Source organism: Peromyscus eremicus, chromosome 8b (genome assembly GCF_949786415.1).
Source record: "Peromyscus eremicus chromosome 8b, PerEre_H2_v1, whole genome shotgun sequence".
In the NCBI taxonomy this organism is placed as follows: domain Eukaryota; kingdom Metazoa; phylum Chordata; class Mammalia; order Rodentia; family Cricetidae; genus Peromyscus; species Peromyscus eremicus.
In genome coordinates this window covers 32,624,798-32,647,388 of record NC_081424.1, presented here as the reverse complement: position 1 = coordinate 32,647,388, position 22,591 = coordinate 32,624,798, and the positions used below count along the sequence as shown (strand labels likewise).

Genomic DNA, 22,591 nt, shown 5'->3' with positions numbered 1-22,591 from the left:
TGTGGTCCCTGAGAGGCTTCCCACACTTTAGTTGATGGCCCTACACCCATGCACATCCTGGCAACACTATGTGGATTCAGTGGGTTAAAAAAAAAAAAACAAGTGAAACTGGGAGGATAAAGTGGTGGTGAGGGAATAGAGGAGTTAGAGGTGAAGGAATGAGAGGTGGATTTGATCAAAACACATTATATTCACATAAGAAATTCTAGAATGAAAAAAAATTGCTCTTTTATGCTGGGCACTCTGGTGCACACTTATCATCCCAACACTTAAGAATAAAAGCAGAGGGATCAAAAGTTCAAGGCCAACCTCCGCCATGTGAGGCCTTACCTCAAAAACTAAAAAACCAAACCAAATCAACTAACCACCACTACCACTTATTGGGAATAGGCCTGTTTTTCTGTAAATACCATCGAGAGTGGCATTAGCTGACAGAGATCTTAAATGTAACTGGTGGTGCTCCTGTTTGTAGCTTCTAAACACCCAGGTCTTGAGTATGAATGGGTCCTTCATCTACTTTAAACCACTGTGAAAACGCATGCTGTCACACACTCCATTGCTTCTCTGCAGGTGGACCTAGTGTCCCAGAGTAGGAAGGAAAAGAGGAACCAAACTGCCTTGGATCCATTTCTTGGGGTCAGTTGCTCCCTTTCTTACAGCTGGTTTTGTTGCTTAAGTTAAAAATAATCACTGCAGAGCCTGATGCTTGGAGTTCCATCCCTAGGACCCACACAGTGGAAGGAGAGACCCAACTCCTGAAAGCTTACTCTGACCTCCACCATTTGATTAGCTGTCCTGGAGGGTGTGATGCTTGCTAATACTTGGAGATTTGCTAAGGAGGATGGCTTTCCCAGATAATTAAGGGTAATTCAATAACTTCCACCTTAAAACAACTTTAGTGAGAAAAAAATCAAAACACAGAGGAAACAATAGAACATGTGAATGAAACTATTTTTACACAATAACCTAAGGTTTATGAGGCAACACAAGCCAAGCAAATCAAGTCTGATGATGGATTCCAGGTTCATCTGAGGAAGAAGTGTATGAATGTTCTAGCAGTTATCTGTTTCTATACACACAAGGACACTCAGTTAGAGTTAAGTCGTCAATAAATTTATTTTATCATCTCCCCTCCTGCTTCCCTTTTCTGTCTCCTCTCCTTCTTCAACTTCTTAATTACAGATCCTGTTAGAATGAAGTAGGAGTGGGTGGTAAAACTTGAGTCATGAAAAGTGTAAATAACTTTAATCTATTCTTTAGAATTCTATAAATCATAAAATTAATGAAAAAAACATGTCATATATATTTATATATTTCAGTATAATTGTCTTCCTTGAGTCTTTTATATTTTTTCTTGAATTGATTTGTAAAAGCAGAAATAAAAATAAAGTCTTTTCTCTGATAAAAGCCCATGTGTTCTTGCTTTTTTGTAGGAAGCCCTTGATTGTTCAGAATATGGAAACGGATCTTGCCCAGAAAATGAAAGGTCTTTAGGGGTCCGAGTTGCCATGTACTCATTTATGGCAGGAGCCATATTTATCACAGTCTTTGGTAATCTGGCCATGATCATTTCCATTTCCTACTTCAAGCAGCTTCACACGCCGACTAACCTCCTCATCCTCTCCATGGCAGTCACCGACTTCCTGTTGGGATTCACCATCATGCCATACAGTATGGTCAGGTCGGTGGAGAACTGCTGGTATTTCGGACTTACTTTTTGCAAGGTCCATTACAGCTTTGACCTGATGCTTAGCATAACGTCCATCTTCCATCTTTGCTCAGTGGCTGTCGATAGGTTTTATGCCATCTGTCACCCTTTGCATTACTGCACCAAAATGACCATTCCAGTTGTTAAGCGGCTGCTGCTTGTCTGCTGGTCCGTCCCTGGAGCATTCGCCTTTGGGGTAGTCTTCTCTGAGGCCTATGCTGATGGCATTGAAGGCTATGACATCTTGGTTGCTTGTTCCAGTTCCTGCCCAGTAATGTTCAACAAGCTATGGGGGACGACTTTGTTTGTGGCCGGTTTTTTTACTCCCAGCTCTATGATGGTGGGGATTTACGGCAAAATTTTTGCAGTATCCAAAAAACATGCTCGTGCAATTGATAACTTGCCGGAAAGTCAAAATAATCAAATGAGGAAAGACAAAAAGGCTGCCAAGACTTTAGGAATCGTGATGGGTGTTTTCTTACTGTGCTGGTTTCCCTGTTTTTTCACCATTCTGTTAGACCCCTTCCTGAACTTCTCTACACCTGCGATTCTGTTTGACGCCTTAACGTGGTTTGGCTATTTTAATTCCACATGTAATCCCTTAATTTATGGTTTCTTCTATCCCTGGTTTCGCAGAGCACTGAAGTACATTTTGCTGGGTAAAATTTTCAGCTCACATTTCCATAATACTAATCTGTTTACTCAAAAAGAAACACAATAGACTTGATCTATACTAGTGTACCACAGACTGGAACTCAAAGAATAAGGAGGTAAGGAGGTTGCTTCAAGGAGCTAATAGGGGACAGAAGACCAGCAAGCGAAGGTCAAGAACATGGCCAGGGCACTGAGGGAGGGGAATAAATAAGACCAAAGTAAATATATGTGAATATATATATACGAAAATGTATAATGTATAATGAATACTGTATAGCAAAGGCTTAACGAATGAAATGTATGTAGGAAAATGAGGATTCTGTATAATGAATTTAAGCTAACTTAAAAATTAGTAACAAAGGGTATGAAAACAACACAGTTTCTACTTCTTAGCACAACAGGATGACTATGATACATTTCAAAATGATCCAAAAAGAATGAAATTATCAATATTTGAAAATGATTCACGGATGAAGTCATGGGGCTGATTATCACTCTGATTTGATTATAGCATTCTGTGTACACGTCCTAAATTACCATAGTGTACTCTAAGATGGGCAGATTGAAGGAAAAAATACAGAAAAGATGAGGTTGCCCAAGGTTGTATGTGTATGTGTGTGTATGGGGGGGGGGGAGAAAGACAGAGACAGAGACAGAGAGAAGAGATTTGGCTACAATAAAAGGCTCTTGGTTTCTAGTATTTAAGGGGAAAAAAAACCCTCTTTGTACCCAAATTCTATCTAGCCATTGTATAGCACTAGGAGAAAAGAAGTAAAATTAGAAAAGGAATAGAAGATGAGGAAAAATGCAGGAATAAAAAGAATATGCAAACACCTTTTGAAAAAAAGACTTTATATGTACAGGTGTTAAGTTTCCATGCATGTCTGTGTATCATGTGTATGCAGTGCCTTTGGAGCCCAGAAGAGGGCATTGGATCCCCTAGAATTGGAGTTACAGATGGTTGTGAGATCCCAAGTGGGTGTTGGGGACTGAACCCAGGTCCTCCAGAAGAGCAGTCAATGCTTTTGACCTCTGAGCATCTCTAGCCCCGCCCCTTTTTTTTCTATTCAGGAGGATCAGAATGCAGCTGAACTTGAGAATTTCTCCTTCCTGTCATTACCATACATTTTGTGCAACAACTTCATTTAATGTTTCTTTCTCAGTCCCTAAGCATATCTATCAGATTTTTGGAATATGAACAAGTAAAAATTATTGCTAACTAAATAATACCAAAACCCCACATTCTGGCAGAAAGCATCAATTTTCTAGCTGAAGGTTAGACTTTTACTAGCTTTTACTGTGGTGAGATCAAATGTATTTTTTAAATAAAGATTTGGAGGGTGGTTGAGATGGCTCAGTGGATGAATGTGCGGGCTACAAAGTCTGGGTTCAATCGCGGCACCCATATGGGGGAAAGGAGAGAACCAGTTCTTGCAAAAAACCATATGGGGGAAAGGAGAGAACTAGTTCTTGCATGAAACTGTCCTTTGACTTCCACACATGGGCCATTGGGTGTGCGCACACACGTGCACACATATGCACACACAAATAAATAGATGAAACACAGAGAGAAGAAAAACTGAAAAACTGTAATAGTGGCACAGATCCCTTGGAAGTTCTCATCAACACATTCTCTTGGTCATGGCCACTGCCTATTCTCCACTTACGACGGCAGAACTCTCTTCTGTGACTTCCTAGGTTTTATGAATAGCTTGTATTGTACTGGATGTGATGATTAATAAATGCAATAGCAAATATCTTATGTTTGGAATCCGTCATTGTTTGATCAATATCTATATGTATTGAGAATGGGAGTGGAGAAGGGAAGCCAAAAATAAATCTCATGATTTAAAGGGAAGATCAGGTACTAGTGACTTTCTATTTGGCGTTTACTGCCTTTTGCTGACTGCAAATTGAGACTCATTAATGGTGGGCTATAGTCTGTGTGTTGTGCCAGCAAGACGGGCTGGCAAATGTTTCTACTTCTCAGAAGGAAAAATGAAATGTAAAGTTTGACACTGTCTGTGTCATACAAATGATAGCCCCCTAAAAGCCTTCTATCTGATTTTAAGGTATGAATGTGATGCCAACATTCCTGAAAAGTTAGCCATCTATTCTTTAAAGTGGGCACCAGGGATCTGAGTGTAGTGCAAGCTGTAAGCAACATTCTCAATGAAAAACCAATTAGAGGGAAATAGATATTAGAATCCCTGAATGAATTTAAGGTAGTATCTTACAATTTTTTTTTAAAGATTTATTTATTATAGATACAGTATTCTGTCTGCATGTGTCCTTGCAGGACAGAAGAGGGCACCAGATCTCATTACAGGTGGTTGTGAGCCACCATATGGTTGCTGGGAGTTGAACTCAGGACCTCTGGAAGAGCAGTCAGTGCTCTTAACTGCTGAGCCATCTCTCCAACCCCATCTTACAAAATTTTAATTTCAGACATTGTGGGAGCCCGTTCTTGGCTTCCTTGTGGCTTTACCCAGCAGGTCCGCATAGAGGATGATTAGGACCACGGGCCTGAGTGCAGGTGTCTGAGATGGTCTGCACTTGGCTGTGCTGGGGGAGGAGGTCTTTTGCTCCACCCCTTGGCATCTCTATAAAAACCCTGGGGCAGAGATAGTCGAGGGCCATTGGAATAGGTTCCAGGCCCTCTCAAGGCTATCCTTTATTTTCTATCTGTTTATCTCCATGATATTCTCCGCAATAAATCCTTCTATCTAATATGTCCTGCTGCTCGCACTCAAGAAAACTCTGGGGAACTGTGGGGTTGGTGGGTAAACGCCCCACAAGACATGTCTGTGTTCACATGGGTTTTAATATATGTATGTAAATCTTGTAATATGGAATATTTTTATTTAATTAATTTATTTTTACCATGGCAATTAACATTATAAATAACACTCAACAAGTTTGCTTTGAACTTAGTTCATTACAGAGATTAAAATGAGAGAATGACTATTAAGTAGTCAGATTAAAAATTAGTCTTGCTCAAATGCAGCTCAAAGATGGCCCTATCACTTTTCTCTAGATTGGAAGCTGCCTCCCATCCTCACTGTCCTTGTGACAAGTTGGCTCCTCACAGCCCAAAGGGAGGAAGTAAAATGGTTAAAAAGACTAAAAGCACAAAATAAAAAATAAGGAAAAAATTTCCAAAAGGAAACGATTTAAACCAGGTACAGTTATGTGAACTAATCTAGTATAACAGAGCCTAAGATGATTTAGTCACTTTGTTTTCATTTTTATTATTCTTTGAGAGTTCATATACAAATACATATTTGGTCATTTCATCCCTTATTACACTCATTTCTTCATACTCCCAATGAAGTCCTTTTCTTCCCAGCAAGTGTTCCTCTATTTTACTGTTATTTTGGATTGTTAATTTGTTCTCTGTCTCTGTCTCTGTCTCTGTCTCTCTGTCTCTGTCTCTGTCTCTCTCTCTCTCTGTCTGTCTCTGTGTGTGTGTGTGTGTGTGTGTGTGTGTGTGCTATCTATGGGGTTTAATTAGGTTCACCTGCAAACGCATGGCTGTAGAGCTATTTACTGGAGCCTGAATAACTTAGTAGTTTCTATAACCCTGAGGAAAATGGTTCCCACCTCCCCCAGTGACCATCAGCTGTCTTTATCTCCTCAGGAACCAGTGGGACCTCATGAACACCTCTCCATCTCTTGATCATTTTTTAAACTGAAATGATCTGATATATTCTCCTTCTCTCTCTCCCCTCATCCCCCTCCCACCAAGTACTTGAGCCAAACTGGTACAAATTATTGAAGTAAAAACAAATACTTCCTTTCCACACCAATATTTTCTCATTCAGAGTGAAAACAAACAATTAAGACAATTATTCTTTGGTTCTATCCTAGGTCTCAGGGCTGTCCAGCCTCTGGGTCCTGGCCCTCCAGGGACTGTCAGGGATGTGCTCCCTCTGATAACATGGGTCTCAAGCTGGACCAGTCATTGGTTGGCCATTCCCACAATTTCTGTGCCACCTGTATCCCAGCATATCTTGTAGGCATGGCAAATTGTAAGTCAAAGGTTATGTGACTGGGTTGGGGTCCCAATGTCTCCACTGGAAATATCACCTGGTCACAGGAGATGGCTGGTTAAGGCTCTATATTTCCGGTTGCCAGGAGTCTTAGCTAGGGTCACCCTCACAGATTCCTGGGAGTTTCCGTTGTACTAGTTTTCTAGCTCACCCCAGGGATACCCCTTATTCCAGTTGTCTTTCCCGGTACTCTCTCCCATCATCTTCCCCCAACCTGATCCTTCCTGTTCCACACCCACCCCCATCCAGACCCCCCACCCCATCCCCTGTCCACCTGTGATGTGTATTCTATTTCTCCTTCACAGTGAGATCCATGTGTTCCCCTGCCTCCGCCGCCCCGCCCCTTGATCCTTCCTTAAGTTAGCTTAAGGTCTATGGATTGTAGCATGGTTATCCTTTACTTTATGGCTAATATCCACTTATAAGTGAGTACACACCACATTTGTCTTTCTGGGTCTGGGTTATCTCAGGATGATCTTTTCTAGTTCCATCCATTTGTCCGCAAATTTCATGATGCCATAGTTTTTAACAGATGAATAATAAATACTCCATTGTATAAATGTACCATACTTTATCCATTCTTCGGTTGATGGATCTAGGTTGTTTCCAGTTTCTGGCTATTATGAATAAGGCTGCTATTAATGTTGAGCAAGTATTCTTGTGGTACGGTAGAGTGTCCTTTGGATATAACCAGGAGTGATAGAGCTGGGTCTTGAGGTAGATCAATTCCTAGTTTTCTGCCATATTGATTTCCAAAGTTGCAAAAAAAAAAAAAATTCCTAATGATATTCTGCTATACTCATAGATTATTGCCAGAGAGGCTTTACCCAGCAACTGATGGAAACATGCAGAGACCCACAGCCAAACATTAGGCAGACCTTGGGGAATCCTATAGAAGAGGCAGAGGAAGGATTATGGGAGCCAGAAGGGACAAGGACACCACAAGAAAACTCATAGAATCAACAAACCTGGGCTCTTAGAGGCTCACAGAGGCTCAATCGCCAATCAGAGAACTTGTATGGGACTGATGTAGGTCCTCCACATACATGTTACAGTTGTGTAGCTTGGTCTTCTTGTGGGTCTCCTAACAGTGGGGGCAGGGGCAGTCTCTGACTCTGTTACCAGCTTTTGGGACCCTTCCCTCTTACTGGGTTGCTTCATCCAGCCTTAGTAGGAGAAGAGGTGCCTAGTCTTACTGCAACTTGACATGCCATGGTTGGCTGATATACATGGGAGGCCTGCCCTTTTCTGAAGAGAAGGGAGGAGGCGTGAATGGGGGTGGGTGGGTGGGAAGGTTGAAGAGAGGAGGGAGAGAGGAGAAACTGTAATTGGGCTGTAATAAATAAATAAATAAATAATAAAAAATACAATTACTCTTGCCTTGGATATCAGTCAGCATTTAGGTTAGTTTCATGTATTTTTAGTATATGGCAGTTTGGGCACATTCTCTTTCTAGAATGAAAGCCAAATAACCAAGACATCAGATCTGAAATTACTGTCCTTCATTTGGAAAAAGCCAACTGAAATTCGCTGGGACACTGAAGTCCACGGACTATTATAATATCCTCAAGGGAAGAAAGTGCAATGGTGATTACATCAGGAATCTGCATGAAGCCTTCTCTCCCCATCCTGGATCTGCCTTCTTCATTGCAGCCCTCTTGAGAGCACAGACAAACTGATATATGAGGGGATGTTAATTCTCTGCACCGAACTTTCCAGAACTTCCTGCATCACACCCACCAAAGACACCAGAAGAAACTCAATGAGGTGAAACTAACATTCTAAGAAACAAAAGGTACTTTATCATAAAAAAAATTGGAAACAAATTGACCATTTTTCACTAACACAAATGTTTGGGGATTAGAATGTGTTACCCATGGGTTGTAACAGAAAAGGTAGAGTTTTGTCTCCCTAACCGGAAAATAATTATTGTGGTGTTCCTGTAAAAGGGTTTAATATTTCCATCAAAATTGGTTTGGTAGGGTTTACAAGTTTCTATGTAACATATAAAATGTTTTTACTAAGTTAAAGAAGTATATAAGGCATGATTCAATAATTGTAAGGTATTTCAATTAAGTTAAGATGCATTTTCTTCTTTGGCATTTTAACAAAAATAACGTTTATTATTCAAATCACTTCCAGATGCCATGCATTATTTTAATATCTTCCCCTGCATGCAGCATTTGCTTAAGATTTTTTGTTGCTGCTTGCTTCCCAGAACTGCTCCCTCATTCCAAACACACGGAATGCCCACACCAGAAACGCCAGATCTCTATGATCTAAAATAGTTCTTGTCCAGTTCGAGGAGTGTACAAACAGCATGCGAACATTGTGAAGATGTGTCTTTGGGGGGGGGAGGTGGCCTGATTTTTTTGTTTCAAGCCCATTTCCAGGAAATGAGAACAAGGCTGGCCGGCAGATTACGTTTATTAGGACAGGCTGAGGCCATAAATACTTTCGCTGCCCAGATAAATCGGTAATGAATGGCAGACAGAAAGGGATGAAGGAGGTTCATTGGAAAAGGGGCCGGGAGAGCTAGAGTTTACTACTGGTCCCAGCGTGCAATCGCAGTGGCCACTTGAAGATCGGAGGTATTTTATATACATGGAACAGCTGGGACCATGCAATGAAGCAAACTTACATTTGGCGTAGTGGGTGTAATAGTGTCTGTAATCCCAGCACCAGGGAGGCTGAAGAAGCTGGGCTGCCGTGAGTACCAAGCCAGCCTTGGTTACAGAGTGAGAGCCTGTCTCAAAAAGCAAAATAGAACAATATAAAAGAAGAAAAATTTGGGGCAAGTAGTTTTGAAACTTTTAGATAGCCAAAATTTTTACCGTTATCTGAGTTTTGCTTTATTTGGTGGGGGGCTGGTAGGAGGGAAGGGTTTGTTTGCTGTTTGCTAAACAACATTTTCTGTTGTGCAATTATCTTAATATTTTCCAAGACAGATTAAAGAATGCCAGGAGACAGAGTGCTTTACTAATTAGGTTTCGATGATGTGTTGGGGCTAACGTCTTACTATTTAATTGAACAAGTGATTCCTGCCCTAAAGATGGCTTTGTTTTGTGTCATCAGAGTTAGCAAATAAATAGAATGCTACCTCACTTCTCTAGAAATTTACATTAAGACAAGGCACAGTGCTAGAAGGAAAAGAGTATTTGAAATCGTCAGAAGAACTGGACTCACCACTCTCTATTTCCTTTGGTTACATCAATAATCTTATAAGATTAATTCCAACGGGGGAAGTTTTTCTAAATAGCTTCTGACCCAAGCCTTTAATTCCAGCACTTGGGAGGCAGGGGGATTTTGGAGTTCAAGGGCAGCCTGGTCTACGTAGTTTCACCACAGCCTGGCTAGAGTAGACATTTTCAAGACAGCGTGGAGATCACTGTTAAAGGTGCAGTGTGAGAGACTGAGGGGAGGGGAGTGTACATCAGAATTTCCATGGGAACAGATATTGAAATACACACTTGATACACCTGCAGGGCCATAGACTGACCTGCCTGCAAGTCAAGGTGGGTTTCTCCCCTTTATCAACCAAAAAAGGTAAATGTGGTCCTTATGGAAGATGTGTTTCCATAGATTCCTTCCTTCCTACTCCATGTCTAACACATTCTCCCATACTCCATTTTAGTAGATATTTCTGTTCTACTAATTTTCAAATAAAACAGCATTTAATGCAAATTATGGGAAAAGTTCACCATACTTCTTATTTGCCTTCTGCCCTGCTCTATGGAAGAGAAGTTCCTCTGCCCATCCTTTGTAATAATCTGTTATCTAAAAATCTGCCTGCTCCTACCTGCTTTTCAAAAAATGTTCAGAAAATACATCCCTGCCCATTGTCAACAGATAAGGCTTATTTATGAACTGGAAGTTGTTGCTGCTTTTTATTTTCGATGTTATGAGTATAAACCCCACACATAGTTACAAAGCAAATTTATAGGAGAAATGTTTCCCTTCTCTTCACCTTAGTTGGAGTCCTGCAATGATTTCTAAACAGTCTTGCCTATTTCAGTCTTAAATGTGTACAGAGAATAAAACAGAAAACACTTAGTCACAAATCTTAATAAATGTACCATATCTTTCCTAGCACATTTCCTGTCATTTCTACTTATAATAGTCTTAGTCTATTTTATGAAACTATGCATGAAGTTATACTGTCACTCTGTTGCTTTTATCTTAGCATGTTTAACAGAAATCAACACAAATCTCTTGAGACAAAATTGTCCTTTAGGTTCAGAATGATTTGAAGTCCTTAAAAACAGAATTTAAACCTGAGAGTTTGTGTTTAAAGATACCTATTTGTCTGTATATTTGTTTGTTTCTGAGACAGAGTCTCTGGAACTCACCGTGTAGCTCAGGCAGGTTTGAGAGTCTGGTGACCTTCCTGACTCAGCCTCTGGAGTGGTGGAGTAAGCTACCACTTTATGCTTCCAGATGACGGTTTAATGGTTTATATAGAACTCAACATTATTTTCTGACCTGTGGAACTAGAAATAAAGAGAGAATCACAGTTAGTGTTAGTTCTAGGTCCTAAAATTGGAGAACCCGTTAAGAGAATAGCGGTGTCTATGTTACTCATTGGCATGTACAAATATTTGTTTTCTGTATTAGAATTTTGGATCATAATTTTTATTTCAAGCAGAGCTTACAACATTTTTGTTTTTAAGGCTAAGGAAATTAAGTTATGCAGTTAAAGTTCAGTGTGATATCATTATGTCTCTTATGTGTCCAGTAAATTTTCAATAGATTTTAATTGCACAATGACATCTTGCATTATATGTCTGACTTTTGGCAAATAAATGTGTCTGCAGACATGCCAGCTTTATCAGCTTGAATAGGGAAATAAAATATCCCAATGGTAAACTGTTTGAAATGTTTACTTACAAATATTTTTCCTTAGCAGTATGTTATTTTTGGTGCCTAAAATAGCTATAGAATTTTTGCACTTGAAGAAATCAAATTCTTGAACAAACACATAGGGAAAAACTTTGTGGTTTGACTTAAGATTTTACATGTTCAGTATTTTGATGGTGAAAGACATGTAAAGTTATTGTAGTTCAAGTTCTGCGAATGAGGTTGCTTATGATAAATGTCAACCAAAAAATTATTCCATTTCATTAACTGGAATAAAACAGTACATAAGGTAACACACGATGAGTGAAGGGAGGGATGGATGGGCAAGAATAAAAACGATCAACACGGGGAAGCATAAACAGTTGAAGTTTTTCATTTTTCTAATGTGGCAACTAACTCAGAAAATAAACACAGTAGGTATAATTTTGAACTTTTGAATTACTGATGTTTAGAGTCAATTGATGGCAGATGAGTTTGAACATTGCTATGCTCCAGACAGGTGAAGTTCACTGCCATCATTTGAAGAAAAGAAGAAACCCTGACTTCCTCCTGGAAAGAAATTCGAAGGACCAATCATCATGGATCTAGCTTACATTCCCGAAGACTTATCCAGCTGCCCCAAATTTGGGAATAAATCCTGTCCGCCCACCGATCGCTCTTTTCGTGTCCGTGTGATAATGTACTCGTTTATGACCGGAGCCATGGTGATCACCATCTTTGGGAACTTGGTGATCATGATTTCCATATCACATTTCAAACAGCTCCACTCTCCCACCAACTTCCTGATCCTCTCCATGGCAACCACGGACTTCCTGCTGGGTTTTGTCATCATGCCTTACAGCATGGTGAGATCAGTGGAGAGCTGCTGGTATTTCGGTGGCGGCTTTTGCAAATTCCACGCAAGCTTCGACATGATGCTGAGCCTGACCTCCATATTCCACCTGTGTTCCATTGCCGTCGACCGATTTTATGCGGTGTGTTATCCGTTGCACTACACCACCACTATGACGGTGTCCATGATCAAGAGGCTGCTGGCTTTTTGCTGGGTGGCCCCTGCTCTTTTTTCTTTTGGCTTAGTTCTATCAGAGGCCAATGTTTCCGGTATGCAGAGCTACGAGATTCTTGTGGCTTGCTTCAATTTCTGTGCACTTACATTCAACAAGTTCTGGGGGACAATACTGTTCACTACCTGCTTCTTCACGCCTGGCTCCATCATGGTTGGTATTTATGGTAAAATTTTTATTGTTTCCAAACGACATGCTCGAGCCCTCAACAATAGGCAGGAGAACACAAAAGGAGAAGTAAGAAAAAACCTGTCTAAGAAAAAGGACAGGAAAGCAGCTAAGACCCTGGGTATCGTCATGGGGGTATTTCTAGCATGTTGGTTGCCTTGCTTTCTGGCTGTTTTGATTGATCCATATTTAGACTACTCCACACCCATCATAGTGCTTGATCTTCTGGTATGGCTTGGGTACTTCAACTCTACTTGCAACCCCCTCATCCATGGCTTTTTCTACCCCTGGTTTCGCAAAGCTCTTGGGCATATAGTGTCAGGAAAAATATTTCGCTCCAATTCAGAAACCACAAATCTCTTTCCTGAAGCACATTAAGGAAACAAACAAACAAACAAACAAACAAACAAACAAACAAACAACACTGTGAATATGAATTGAATACAGAAAGTGACACTATGTTGATCCTTTCAAAACCAGGTATGGTGGTTTGAATGAGAAGGCCCCTATTGGCCCATATCTTTGAATATTTCGTCCCCAGTTGGTGGAACTGTTTGGGAAGGATTAAGAGGTGTGGCCTTGCTGGAGGAGTGTTACTGGGGGTGGGCTTTGAGGTGTTAATAGCCAGCCACTCCCAGTTAGGTCCCTCTGTCTCTGTCTAGAGCTTACACATCAAGATGTAAGCTCTCAGCTACTGGTCCAGTGGCATGTCTACTGGCTACTGCCATACTCACCCTCTGAAACTGTAAGACTCCAATAACCTGTTTCTACTATAAGTTGCCTTGGTCATGGTGTCTCTTCACAGCAATAGAACAGTGACTAAGACACCAGATCACTGCAAACACTGGTCTATCTATGACATTTCAGCAAATGCAGTTCTGTAAGATGCCAAAAACACCTTCCAACAGCTTTAACCATTTAACCGATAAATTCATTGATTAACTGAGTCTGCATCCAGAGTGGAGTTACCTCTGTCTGCTATAAACAACAACAATAAAAAAAAAACTGTGTAGAAGAAATATGAAGTGTAACATGGAATAAATTTATACCCTCAAGACAAGGACTGTCTTCAGAATAAAGAATTTAAAGTGCTAACGGTTTTGGATCCTGTCTAATTGTGCTTTAGGAATTCATGGGAAGATTTGTATGATTTGATGGAGCCTCTAGTGAACTGCTTTATTTGACACAATTCTCTTAAATACCTTAGTTCCCAAGCTAGGTGCTGGTTACCTCTCTGACTTTCTCCACTTACTCCAGACAGATTGCATTCAAGAGCCCTCTTTGCCCAGGGTTTCCATAGTATTCTCCAGTGGGAAACAGCAGGAAGGGGTCAGTGGTTAGAGGAAGGGTGAGATGAGTCAAGCTTTCCACATAGGTATCTTCTGTAAATGTGCCCCAGGGCTGGCTGTAGTTTTCAGGAAAAGGTCATGTGGTGTCCACACAGCCATGTGTGGAAATTCTGCAACTGTACCCTTCCAGTGCCTTTCTGGTGTAGCATGAATGCCAGACTGCCATTGGTTTTAGGTACCAGGTTTTCTCTTGCTGTTTCTGTTAAACCAATGTCCACATTTGGCTTTGTAAATAGTTCCTTTGTTGGAAGTTCCTCACCCTGCTGCGTGGCAGTACTATCTATCCTCTGTTAAACATATCATGAAATGGGGCTTTCCCTTGTTACAAAGAGACCCATCTTAAACAAGTGGGAAGGTGAAGGTCAACACCAAAGATTGCCCTCTGACCTTCACACTGGATTCAGTGGCACAAGCCTGCACCCACAAGCACTCACAAACACACATCTCTCTCTCACCAACACATAACATTTTAAAAATTAAAAACACATTATACATTTATGTGTTCTCAATCTGGAAAGCATGGAAAGATGAGTCTTGTTATCCCAACTGAGCACAAAATCAAATCTTCACATCTCTGGCCATGCCATCATCCCTACTCACAAATGTGTTTGATTTCATGAGTGAATTCCTTAGAAGGCAATAAAGTTAATTTTTAGCAAGTTGGTTTAAATATGAAAAATTTGATTCTATATTTTTTAATGAAATACTTAAGCTGAATTTTAATAATTTTGTGGTCTCTGTGATTAAAGGAAATGATCTGAAACAATGTGCAGAACTGTAATGGAGGCATGCTCCCTAGCAGTTATGAAGCTATTCACATCATGATATACTTGTCCCATTTCATATGCGTCCTCATGAGGGCATGTTGAGAATCAAAGTCAGGGATTCCTGTGTGCAAGGCATATCTCTACACTGAACTGTGACTAGACCTTCCTCTTCCTCTGTTTTTCTTTTCTCCCCCCTTTTTTGAAAAGACACTTGGTTTGTTATATTGCCCAAGTTGACAATTGTGGCAATCCTCCTGTCTCTGCCTCCTGAATACTAGGATTATAGGTGTTTTAAAACTTACAGCTAGATAATGTTTACAAAGTAAATTCCTTTGTGAAGAACTGATGCTGGAATATATTTTCCGTTGCTCACAAGCCAGAGGCCTGCCCACGCTACCTAGCCAGTTTCAGGTCAGCCAGGACTGCACAGCCACACCCTGTTTCAAAGAGCCAAATAGAGGCTGAGAGATGGCCTGGCCCAGAGATTAGGAGTGTGCACTGCTCAAACAGAGGACCTGAGTTCATTTCCCTGTACCCACATCAGTAGGCTTGCTATTATCTATAACTCCAGCTCCGGGAAGATGCCAGTTCTATGGCCTCTGAGAGCAACTGCACTCCTGTACACATACCCCATCCCATCCAGACACATAATTAAATCAAATCTTTAAAAAAGGCAAATAATCTAGCACAAGAGGTAAGGTGAACATTTGCTGGGCTACACTTTCTCCTCCTTCTCTGTCTCCTCCTGTGTTCCTCTGCTCCTTCTTTCCTACTTCCCATTTCCCACTTCCCCCACCTTTGACCTTGTGTAAGACAAATCTGAGTTGTCTCTGAGGCCACAGCCATAAGGTCACAAAGCTAGTTTGCTCTCTGGAGCCCATTCTCTAGTGGCTTCCTGTGATCTCTGCTGGCAGAAGAGCTCAGGTGATGAAAGGGTCAGCTGCAAACTGTGAGGACACAGGAAACGCAGCCTCAAGAGGCACATTTTATGCTTAAATACAGAGGACGGCACAGCCTGCCAGGAGCCACTCCCAGGAGCATGACCCTATGTCCTATGTGTCTATTACAGAGTGGGAAATGAGCGAGGAGTAGAGGACTGAGGGAACACCATGCTCTTTTGCCTGGTAAGAGACTGGCACACTAGTTATTCTTGGCTCAATAACTGTTGCCCTAAGTTACCTATTAGAGAACCAAATCCCAGTAAAAGGAAGGAGATTTGGTTCTCTAATTGTATTATAAAACGGGAAAAAATACAGATTGCTTTTGGGTGGCTTGTTGTTGTTGTTGTTGCTGCTGTTATTGGTCCATAGAGGGAAGCCACACTTGTGTCAAAACAAACCTGGCACATTTCAAAATGATCACTGTAATCCTAGGGAGGCATGGGGAGAACAGATCTCCTGGTACCCCACATGCTCTCCTACCTAAGAAACTAATGCCTGAGTCAGAAGCACTGGGTAAGAAGAAATCAATGTTTTTGCAGATAGTCCCCAACATGGGAAGTTTGAGATCTCTAACACTTAAAATAAAAACAGTATGTCTGGTAAAGCTGATGTGATGTGTCTTCTAGTTTTTTCCCCCCATGTATTTATGTCATTGAGCTGTGGAATACTATCTCTCAATTGAGAGAAATACATAGACATTGCTGTTCTTCAGGCATTTAACATCTGGGGACAGTTACCATATTAAGTCCTTTCTCATTTGTTTATTAGTTTGTTGTGTTTTCAGCTTGGAGCAATATGTTATTTTCTTTCTAGTTTTTCCAGACGGGGTCTTGCTATGTCCCTAGGCTGGCCTCCAGTGTGTCGTCTCCTGCCTCAGCCTCCGGAACGCTGGGGTTACAGGTGTGCACACCATGTCCATCTTGCCTTTCCAGAATCAGTATCCCACAGTCCTCGTGTCTGTTTCATTAGTGGGTAAACTTCTCCCTCAAGGAGCTAACGTTGAGCCAGGAAGTTCCAGTTCTTTCTCCTCTCCAGAATTATTGGCAAATCTTTCTTCCCACTTCCTAAAGAAATAACCAACAATTTTCCATGCTTTCCTGAGTGATGGTGGGAAATACAGTAATTAATTTACCCCTCTGATGCTCAAGTTTGGGGGAAATCTTACAGTTTAAAAGAATATTAACTTCCTATTGTGGAACAGAGACACTATGAAGGATTTCCTATTTTATTGTTTTAAAAATTTCTGTAAAGATTTTTTTTTAATTTGGAGACAATTACCAAAAATGTGGAGGGTGGGGGAGGATCTTTATCATTTCAAGCTTTATAATTATACACAAAAGTTCATCTCCACTCACTTCCCTGACAGTTTCCTATAACAAAGCACTAGTTCAACAGTCAGAGTGGTGCATACAGCTGCTGGTCAGGAGGTTGGGATAGGGATTTAGTGACATTACCTTAGCTATTCTCCCAGGGAACCATTTTAAAACACTGTGTGTGTTTTCCTCTATCATCTGTCTTCAGCTAATGTTCATCTGTTGAACTATCTCCCAAGGACATGTAACTATATTTTATTCTATCTTTTGTCTCAGTGGAACCTTTAACTATTTCCGTAGTGTGTATAACTATGCAACAGGAATGAGATCAGACACTGGGAGCTGGTAGAAATGTTTCATTCCGTGTTTTTAAGAAAACCCTGGCTGGGGTGCAGCTCACACTTAGAGTACTTGCAAATATGCTCACAGCCTTGGCTAGGCTCCTCAGCTCGTCTCTCAAAAACATACTTTACAATCTCGAGGTAAGTTCACTTTTCTGAGGCGTTGTTGTGGTCGGAGGCTCCAAATCAGCCCAAGCAGACACCAGAGCAATTAATGCAGGGCAGCATAAGAGATGTCTGGGAGAGAGGGAGCTGGTGATGGATCAAGGCCGCAGAACAGACTCTGGAGGTGAACTGTGACCCCGGAATGCCAGTTGAGGCAAGTATTTAAGCATAAAAATGATAAGCATTTGTTGCCAAGTCACAGTTACAATTTTGACCAGATTAGGGGCTTCCTGGAAAGTTTCATCGTTGTCAATCAACATACAATGCAAACTTTTCAGTACCACGCATGTGTTCCTTCTGTTGTTAGGAACAGCCAGGATGTTTCTAAAGCGCTACAGATGCACCATGATGATTTCTAGGGTTCATGGAGGGGGTGGGCCAGCTATTGGAAGGTTCTCAGCTCCTCTAGGGCTTGGGAACCTGAATTTTGTTTCAGCCTACAGGTAAAATGGAGTCTGAAGTCAAAAAGGCGGTGCTCAGGCCAAGGTGCCTTGGCCTGCTTCCTTCAGCATTAGCTTGAAAAAAACTGAAACTTAAAATGTTAATAACTGTACAATGACATAATGGAGATTGTAAAGTTTCATTTGGGAAATACAATTTTTATGACTAAGCAGTTGTGGGAAACGCCGGAGGAATTTTGTGGTGATTCTTGGTTATCTCTAAAGTTACTCTTTTTTGTTTGTTTGTTTGTTTGTTTTGTTTTTTTGAGACAGGGTTTCTCTCTGTAACAGGCCTGGCTGTCTTGAAACTGGCTCTGTAGAGACCAGGCTGGCCTCGAACTCACAGAGATCCACCTGCCTCTGCCTCCCAAATGCTGGGATTAAAGGCGTGTGTCACTACTACCTGGCAACATTAATTTATTCAATGAGGTAATCATGTGTTTAAGACTTTATTATTTTTAGTCTCATAGCTTGGGACCAAATCAATACATAATCAAATAATCTGTGCCGTGGATCTGATTATCTGTGTTGGGTGGAGCTTCTTATATTTGACTTCCTACAGCTTAATATCTCAACTTCATTTTAATTACAGTATCAGTTGATACAATTGAAAAAGAAAATGTACTAAACTTACAAATTAAATTTCTATATCCTAAGCCAATAAAATATGCTATAGTGTTAATATTCCAAATAATAGACAGACACAGGAAACAAAGACTTAGGCATCACAGCTAACGATAGAAACGTTGTTTTCAAAGGTTCTATGTTCTTAGTACTGTCTTCTTCATGTCAATCTGGTTCAGGATGCAATTGTGGCATCACTTTCCCAAGGGGTCAGGGAGTATTGGTCTGTTCTCAGGCCAAAGTCCATTTCTCCAGTCTGGTTCTGGATCTCACAAATGCTTCCCATTGGCTACCAGAGAGACGTGTCCAGAGTGGGCACTGGAAAAACAAACCTGTGTCAAAGCCTGGGTGAGTCAGCCCCATTGTTTTCAGCTTATTAATGGTATAAAATGGCAGGTTGAGCAATACACACCTGTGTATCCAATTTGTTATCAATTCGAAACTCGGAATTTATGTCCCCGAGGGTCCTTAGCCACAACTCTAGTTTCTGAATGCAGATGCTAAATGAAACCACAGCCATGAGAGTTATGGAGTCTGTTAGTTATTTCAGTCATTTTTCCTCACTTTGGACCTTATTTATGTACATACGGTCTTGCAATCTAGACTATACTTTTACTCTAAATTCTACAGACTCTGTTCGTCACATGGCAAAGAGAAATGCTTCCCAGTGGCAGAGGCAGCAGCTCACAGGGAAGATTGTTTTATAAAAAAAAACAGGACAGCTGCAGATTATAACCATCATTTAATCTAATTAGCAATTGTACTGCTCATGATCATTCTTGAAGGGATTTTAATATAGAAAATAGATTAATAGAACTGGACAGGAAAAATTCTCGATCAGTTTGTGGAATTAGGACTCTAATAAGATGGCATATGCTTCTACCTGACATATATGGGTATTGGGTAACCCTATCAATCCAGGATTTTTCAGTTGCCTTGCTGCTCAGGGTATGACCTCACACTAACATGGTTCTCTCCTGGGAGGTTGTGATATTTCAAACTTGCAGCCTCATACCTTAGAACCAGAGTTCAAGTTTTAGGAAGATCCACAAGTGATTCCTATGCACATGAGGTTTAGAGAAAACACTTTCCTGGTTCATAGAGACTTCCAACTTGGTTCAGACTTGCAAGCTAGCTAAGATTCAATGGACAATTGCCCTGCTAATGGTTTTGTTGTTCTGTTTCTTTTTTTCTCCACAGAAATAAACACAGCTCTTTTGAAAAGGACTCATACATTTCCCAAGACAAAGACAATGAATGCACCTGACAACTGGAGCCCCCCAGAAGTACAGTTTTGCTTTGCGGTGGCAAACAATTCCTGCCTTAGGAGGGAGAGGCCCACGTTTGTTGTCTATGCCATGTACCTTGTCATGATTGGAGCAATAGTGATGACCATGCTGGGAAACATGGTTGTGATCATTTCTATTGCCCACTTCAAACAGCTCCACTCCCCAACCAACTTCCTTATTCTCTCTATGGCCACCACGGACTTCCTGTTGAGCTGTGTGGTCATGCCTTTCAGTATGGTCAGGTCCGTAGAGTCCTGCTGGTATTTTGGAGACCTCTTTTGCAAAGTTCACAGCAGCTGTGACATTATGCTCTGCACCACCTCCATTTTCCACCTCTGCTTCATCTCAGTTGACCGCTACTATGCTGTGTGTGACCCTTTGCATTATGTCACCAAAATCACCGTCCCTGTCATAGAGGTCTTTCTACTTGTAGTTGGTCCGTTCCCATCTTTTTTGCCTTTGGCCTGGTATTCTCAGAATTAAATTTGATCGGTGCTGAGGATTTTGTTGCAGCCATTGACTGTACAGGTTTGTGTGTGTTGATATTTAACAAGCTCTGGGGGGTGTTAGCTTCTTTCATAGCCTTCTTTCTGCCTGGGACAGTCATGGTGGGGATTTACATACACATTTTCACAGTTGCCCGAAAGCATGCCAGGCAGATTGGCACAGGTCCTGGGACAAAACAGGCCCTCTCAGAAAGCAAGGGGAAGGTCATATCCAAAAAGGAAAGCAAGGCCACCAAGACTTTGAGCATCGTCATGGGAGTGTTTGTGTTGTGCTGGCTGCCATTTTTCATCTTGACAATCACAGACCCTTTCATTGATTTTACAACCCCTGAAGATTTGTATAATGTGTTCCAATGGCTAGCTTACTTTAATTCCACTTTCAATCCCATCATATATGGCATGTTCTATCCTTGGTTTCGCAAAGCCCTGAGGATGATAGTCACAGGAATGATCTTCCGTTCTGACTCTTCTACCTCAAACCTGCATCCTACACATTCTTAGGCAATGCTGGCCTTTAGCCTAGCTTCTTTTAAAGAAATGATCTTGGATGCTTTTTCTCCCTAAGGGAAGAGGAATGGACTGGTTAGATGAGAAAAATTTTCTCAGCAGGCATTATGGCCACCTGAGAAAGCAGTAGACCCAATGCTTTTTGTTGGTTGTTGTTGCTGTGTGTGTGTGTGTGTGTGTGTGTTTGTGTATGTGTGTGCACTAACTGTTAACCAAGTCTTAAGTTAATTACAAAACTGAACTCTTTTCCCTGTCCCATATTTTGGGACATTGTTGTCTCACTGAATGTCATTTCTCCATGTCCTGTTTGTCTTTCCCTTCCTCCTCTCTTGGACATGAATTTCACTAACATCTGTCCCTCATCATCTTATTTCTTCTTTTGTAATTCTTGCAGTAGTATCAGCACTCTTGGTCAAGTGGATTCTCCTTATCTATTCACTTGGCCAGTGCCATCACAGTCTGTTGTAGGATACTTGGGAAAAGGGAGACAGGAAAATCTTCAAGAGCTCAAGGGCCAGCCAGCCCAAAGACACCCATCTTAAACAAGTGGAAAGGTGAAAGTCAACACCAAAGATTGCCCTCTGACCTTCACACTGGATTCAGTAGCACAAGCCTGCACCTACACACACTCACAAATACACTCCCACATCTCTCTCTCTCACAAACATATAATATTAAAAAAATAAATACACATTATACATTTATGTGTTCTCAATCTGGAAAGCATGGAAAGATGAGTCTTGTCATCCCTACTGAGCACAAAATCAACTCTTCACATCTCTGGCCATGTCATCATCCCTACTTACAAATGTGTTTGATTTCATAAGTGAATTCCTCCAAGGAGGCAATAAAGTTGATTTTTAACAATTTGATTCTATATTTTTTTAAAGAAATACTTAAGTTGAATTTTAATAATTTTGTGGTCTCAGTGATTAAAGGAAATGATCTGAAACAATGTCCAGAACTCTAATGGAGGCACACTCCCCAGCAATTATGAAGCTATCCACATCATTATATACTTGTCCCATTTCATATCCGTCCTTGTGAGGGCATGTTGAGAATCAAAGTCAGGGATTCCTGTGTGCAAGACATATCTCTACACTGAACTGTGACTAGACCCTCCTCTTCCTCTGGTTCCCCCACGCTTTTTTTAAAAGACATTTGATTTCTTATATGCCCAAATTGGCAATTGTGTCAATCCCCCTGTCTCTACATCTTGATACTAGGATTATAGGTGTTTAAAACTTACAGCTAGATAATGTTGACACAGTAAATTCAGCTAGATAATGTTGACAAAGTAAATTCCTTTGTAAAGAATTGATGCTGGGATATATTTTCTGTTGCTGACAAGCCAGAGGCCTGCCCAACCTACCTAGCTAGTTTCAGGTCAGCTAGGACTGCACAGCTACACCCTGTTTCAAAAAGCCAAATGGAGGCTGGAGAGATGGTCTGGCCCGGAGATTAGGAGTGTGCACTGCTCAGACAGAGGACCTGAGTTCATTTCCCTGTACCCACATCAGTAGGCTCGCTATTATCTATAACTCCAGCTCCGGGAAGATGCCAAGTCTATGGCCTCTGAGGGCACCTGTGTGGTGATAATTGTGTTCCCCAAAATATTGTGCACCCTAATAAACTTATCTAGGGTCAAAGAACAGAACAGCCACTAGATAGACATAGAGGCCAGAAAATGGTGGCACTCACACCTTTAATCCTAGCATTCCAAAGACAGAGATCTGTCTGGATATCTGTGGATTCAAAGCCACGCTGGAAACAGCCAAGCAGAGTAACACATGCCTTTAATCCCAGGAAGTGATGACAGAAAGCAGAAAGGTATTTAAGGCGTGAG

The 22,591-nt window shown here is 41.1% G+C and overlaps 3 protein-coding genes across 3 annotated transcripts; all 3 read left to right on the top strand.

Moving 5' to 3' along the window:
- Positions 1-1,448: 1,448 nt before the first annotated feature.
- On the top strand, positions 1,449-2,429 carry LOC131918868 (trace amine-associated receptor 2). The gene has a single exon (XM_059273033.1). It carries the CDS (start codon positions 1,509-1,511, stop codon positions 2,427-2,429), a length of 921 nt encoding a protein of 306 aa, XP_059129016.1. The 5' UTR covers positions 1,449-1,508.
- A 9,420-nt stretch (positions 2,430-11,849) lies between these two features.
- Positions 11,850-12,881, top strand: LOC131918867 (trace amine-associated receptor 3). The gene has a single exon (XM_059273031.1). It carries the CDS (start codon positions 11,850-11,852, stop codon positions 12,879-12,881), a length of 1,032 nt encoding a protein of 343 aa, XP_059129014.1.
- A 6,811-nt stretch (positions 12,882-19,692) lies between these two features.
- Positions 19,693-20,739, top strand: LOC131918866 (trace amine-associated receptor 4-like). Its single transcript, XM_059273030.1, is given in 2 exon segments — positions 19,693-20,159; positions 20,162-20,739. Coding segments are annotated over 2 exon segments (1,041 nt in total). The 5' UTR covers positions 19,693-19,696.
- The last annotated feature ends 1,852 nt before the right edge of the window (positions 20,740-22,591 follow it).

What these genes read in the sequence shown, in the direction of transcription:
- LOC131918868 (XM_059273033.1), top strand. Translation starts at nt 1,509, where the DNA reads ATGTACTCATTTATGGCAGGAGCCATATTTATCACAGTCTTTGGTAAT.
- LOC131918867 (XM_059273031.1), top strand. Translation starts at nt 11,850, where the DNA reads ATGGATCTAGCTTACATTCCCGAAGACTTATCCAGCTGCCCCAAATTT.